Source organism: Glycine soja, chromosome 7 (genome assembly GCF_004193775.1).
Source record: "Glycine soja cultivar W05 chromosome 7, ASM419377v2, whole genome shotgun sequence".
Classification (NCBI taxonomy): domain Eukaryota; kingdom Viridiplantae; phylum Streptophyta; class Magnoliopsida; order Fabales; family Fabaceae; genus Glycine; species Glycine soja.
The window spans coordinates 32,136,812-32,141,349 of NC_041008.1; the positions used below are offsets into that span (position 1 = coordinate 32,136,812).

A 4,538-nucleotide genomic window follows, 5' to 3' on the forward strand; every position below is an offset into this window, starting at 1 on the left:
GTTGGTTATGCAGAGGGGGTGGGAGGAGCACGTGAGAAGCATGTGCGTGGATTTGATTAAGGTTTTGAAGGGTGCGCGTAAGAACGGGTTGGGGTTGGAACTAGGATGCTACGACACAAAAACCACTCATATAAAACCTTGCTAATGTTGTAATATTGATTAAGTTGAACCAACTTTTTGATTTTTAGTGAATAGTTGAACCATCGTTTTAGCATGCAACAAAAGAATGTTTTATGTTGGTTAACTTTGCTCTTATCGATCTTTTCTTTTTAGTATTAGAAGGAAAGAAAGAAATGGAGAAAAAATGTATATGGTAGAGAGAATAATATTTGAACATAACAAAGTAGAAGGAAAACAAATTTCATTTGATATCAGTATTTTTTTTCAGTTTTTTAATTTGGGTATACAGTTTTTGTTTGGATATAGATTAAAGATAAGTTCTAGCAAATCAAGGTCACGGTGATAAGTTTTTATGACCTAAGTACTTTTCTATTTTTTGGTCTTTAGGATCTAATTAAATGCTTTGATGCATAAATTTTTAGAGTAAGAAGTGGTTTTGAACTTTTGGGTTTTTGAGAAAAAGGTTTTTCATATTTGTTCAACCAGAAATAGGTTCTATAGTTTTCAGAACTTCGTTATAAGACTGGAGAAGAAACTGTGTTTGTTAACATGGAGTGGCCCTCTGAAACAATGCATTGTGCACAATTATCCTTGTATTTTCTCATATATGAAATTGGAGACCCGTGAAGGTGTCTCGCCAATGGGAGAGGCAAGACCCTATGTGTGGCTGTCTCGCCAATGGAGAAAGCGGCTCCCTCCACGTATCGCTAGTGCCACTGGCGGCACCCTCCAGCCAGTGCACTGTATCGCTGTTGGCAATGGCGGCTTATGCTTTCTTGCCATTACCTTTGGCGGGTTCCATGCAAAAAGTGACCCCCTGCGTAAATATTTACAAAACAAACCCCTTTGCGTAAATAGTTTTTAAATGTGACCCCTTTGCGTAAATTGGCCAAAAAAAAAGAGACAAAACGTCGAATGGCTAAAAGCCTTATTTATGTATGCAGAAAGTCTATACTTAACACACTCAATTGGAAGCTAAATCCTCACAAGCTTCGAAACCTTTTTACTACACCACACCTGCTACCCACTTTCTTTGTTATTGGTTCAAAAAAGCCTAAACATTCCTTTTCTTATTCTTACTCTGCTTCATTCTATGGCTGCTCTTTAATATGTTCTAAAACCGTCGACCCTTGTTTTTACTTATTCATCAACGGAGGATAGAGCTTTTCTTTTTTTGCTTTCCTATGATATGGATTTGGTTGATTCTCCTATGGTATCGACTGCCTTTGTTCAACTGAGACTTCAGCGTCCGTGGATTCTCTAGTAGCTGCTCTAGTGTCTGCTTCATCGGGTGCTGAATCAGATGCTTTATCTGCATGGTTTGAAACTCTTTGAAAAAGAAACTGCTTTGCCTAGGAATTCTAGGTTGAAAGCCCTCTTTGACCAAAACCAAGAACATAAGTCTTGATCCTAGGCTTTTGAATCAATCAAAAGATCCTGAGCTGAGTAAGGATACAACACATCAGTATAAGCTTCTACAACATCAGCCAGGGCAAAGGCACTTTCCAAACCTGAATCTACAGAAGATAGAACCTAAATAAGAAGCCAAGCAGGCCTTTTGGTAGAAAAAAGGTATGTAGGGGTTCTGGGTCTATTATAACAAAAAAGGGGGAGAACGGATTTTGGGATGTGTCTATCCCACAACCTGGTGAAATGTAAGACCACCTACATAACCTAGCCCAAAAGAGTGTAAGCGAGGGATTAAAAACCTAGTTGATCACTTATAAAGTCAAGTAGAAAATATTATTCTATTTTGATTCCCAACATGCAAAAGTACAAAACCAATTAACATAGAAATTAGAGTGAGTTGGATGGAACCTGATGATCTTCGAGGTAGAAGGGAGCTAGAGTGGAAGCTGGCGTGGGAATAGTAGGAGCTCCAGCTCGCTGAATAAGCCACCATAATGTAGGAAAAAGAATAATCAATAGGAGAAGGATGTGTCTCAGGTGTGGAGACCTGTTTCGAAGGTGAACCAACAAAGTAACATGCAACCGAGCATGAAGCAACAAGTGTTGTAGATTTGGTGGAACTTCTTCTCGGAGATGTTTGGTTAAGTGAGGTGGCCCAACAAGCCGAACTAGGAAGAATGAGTCTAGCGATCAGGAAGCATAGATAGCACAGGCAGAGATGGTACTTAACCCGTCCCAGTGGGTTGGTCTACATATATAATATTTGATGCATACAAAATGAGAAAACACCGTATTGATGCAAACAAGAAAACAAGCAGTGTATCAACTTTATTCTTTGAGCTAGTTAAAATCTATAGTATAAGAGTAGACATGAATATACTTAATATCAGTTTGTTTGTGTTTTTTCCTAGTAGACACTTTGCATGGAATGAGCAGAGCGAAGCACAAAAAAATTGATAGGATTTGACATATGATTGTTATATGTGACTATGTGAGTCAGAAGTAAAGTGAGAAAAGGACAACGAGAATTAATAGCTACGTACCTTGTCCCAGCCATAGTCATTCCACTCAAGAGACAAGTTCTTGGTAAGCTGAAAAGGACCATTTGAACAAAACAAACCTAGTTCATTGCTGCATCTTGGTCCTCTAGTCAGCGATATGACAACACAATCATTCTTACTGCTTTGAGATTCAAAGAAGAAGTAGAACATCTTGCAGATGATAAAGGGAAAAAAAGTTTATTCAATTCAAAGCAGGACCACATATTACTTATCTCCTAATAAATTATTTACTAAAACATACCGTGTGGTGCTCCCCAAGTCCTCCATACATCTGTAGCAGACAAGCATGAAATTTAGAAAAAAGCAAATAAACAACCTGAAATACTAATATTTAATAGGTATCATGTATAAAAAAGTAAAAGGGATAAATCATGGATGAGAATGCAAAGATGAAACATATATGATTCATGGTTGCAAATTTTAGTTCGGCAATATTATCACATCACATTTGGTACAAATCAAGTTCATTTTTTTTTATCAAGGGAAAAATAATGCACCCTAATATAAAAAAAGAACGACTGTGAAAAAAATGAAGTGAAAACAAAAAATCATGATATAATGCAAGAATTCCATATATTACACTCTTTTAAAAGATAATCTATGCATCATATTCCTCATACTCAAATTAAGGTCATGATTGTTGGATCAAGTGGCCTCAGAATAAGTAAGAAGGGGGAGTTGAATTAATTATTAATGTGTCTTGACTAATTAAAAATTTATCCTTCTTAATATTACTAGATTCAATTAGGCTTTACTACTAAGTTATGAGAAAGTAAAGAACAGAAACAATAACTTAGACAAAAAGTAAAGCGAAAATAAAAAGTACACAGCGGAAATTAAAGAGTGTAGGGAAAAAGAAGACAAACACAAGATTTATACTGGTTTGGCCACAACCCGTGCCTACGTCCAGTCCCCAAGCAACCAAATGGTTCTTAAGATTTCTTTCAACCTTGTAAAATCCTTTACAAGCCAAAGATCCACAAGGGATGTACCCTCCCTTGTTCTCTTTGAACAACCAAGTGGATGTACCCTCCACTTGAATTGATCCACAAGAGATGTACCCTCTCTTGTTCTCAGTATAACAATCCCCAAGTAGATGTACCCTCTACTTGTACCACAAAGGATGTACCCTCCAATGTGTTGGGACAAAGAATTCTCAGGCGGTTAGTCCTTTGAATCTTTGTAAGGGGAAACAAAAGATATCTCAAGCGGTTAGTCCTTTGAAATCTTTTGTTTAAGGGGAAGGGAAAAATCAAAAGAATTCTTAGGCAGTTAGTCCATTGAATTCTCTTGGAAGAGAGAAGGGAGACACAAAAGAATTCAGGAGGTTAGTCCTTCTATTCTTTTGGCAAAGGGAGAAGAGAATGAAGAAGATGAATAGCATAAGTTTTTGAACAAAGAACTTTTCTTGAAAGAGAAAGGATTGAACAAAAACTTTTAGAAAGATGAAGAGGAATGAATCAGAAAGTTCTGTAAAAACTTGTTATGAAACTTGTTGAAAAGATGATGAGAAATGAGTTAGAAAGTTCTTTAGAAATGCGTTGAAAGATGTTATGAAATTCATGCCATGGTCACATATTTATAATCTCTTGATAACTCAAGTTAAAGTTTGTGACTCTTGGCAATTTCTTTAAAACTAGTCACCTTTTAAAAATTGTGACTCTTTTGAAAACTAGTCACTTAAAAAGTTGTGACTTTTGAAAAAATCTTCAGAAACAAGTCACTTTAAGAATTGTGACTTTTGGAAATTTATTTTTCGAAATCAGTCACTGGTTACACATCAACAGATATGACTCTTCAAGTTTAAATTTTGAAAATCAAAACGTTTAGAAACTCTGGTAATCGATTACAAGTATTGTGTAATCGATTACACAAGTTTAAAATGATTTAAAAATATTTTATCACTAGTTGTGACTCTTGAAATTTGAAATCTAACGTTTTAAAACA

The 4,538-nt window shown here is 36.0% G+C and overlaps 1 protein-coding gene across 1 annotated transcript; it reads right to left on the reverse strand.

Annotated features, from left to right (window-relative positions):
- Positions 1-1,530: 1,530 nt before the first annotated feature.
- Positions 1,531-2,862, reverse strand: LOC114420593 (serine carboxypeptidase-like 48). The gene is made up of 4 exons (XM_028386450.1): positions 2,833-2,862; positions 2,574-2,741; positions 1,939-2,007; positions 1,531-1,653 (listed from the first exon to the last, which is right to left on the reverse strand). The coding sequence occupies exons 1-4, from the start codon at positions 2,860-2,862 to the stop codon at positions 1,531-1,533; spliced, it is 390 nt and encodes a 129-aa protein (XP_028242251.1).
- Positions 2,863-4,538: the final 1,676 nt, after the last annotated feature.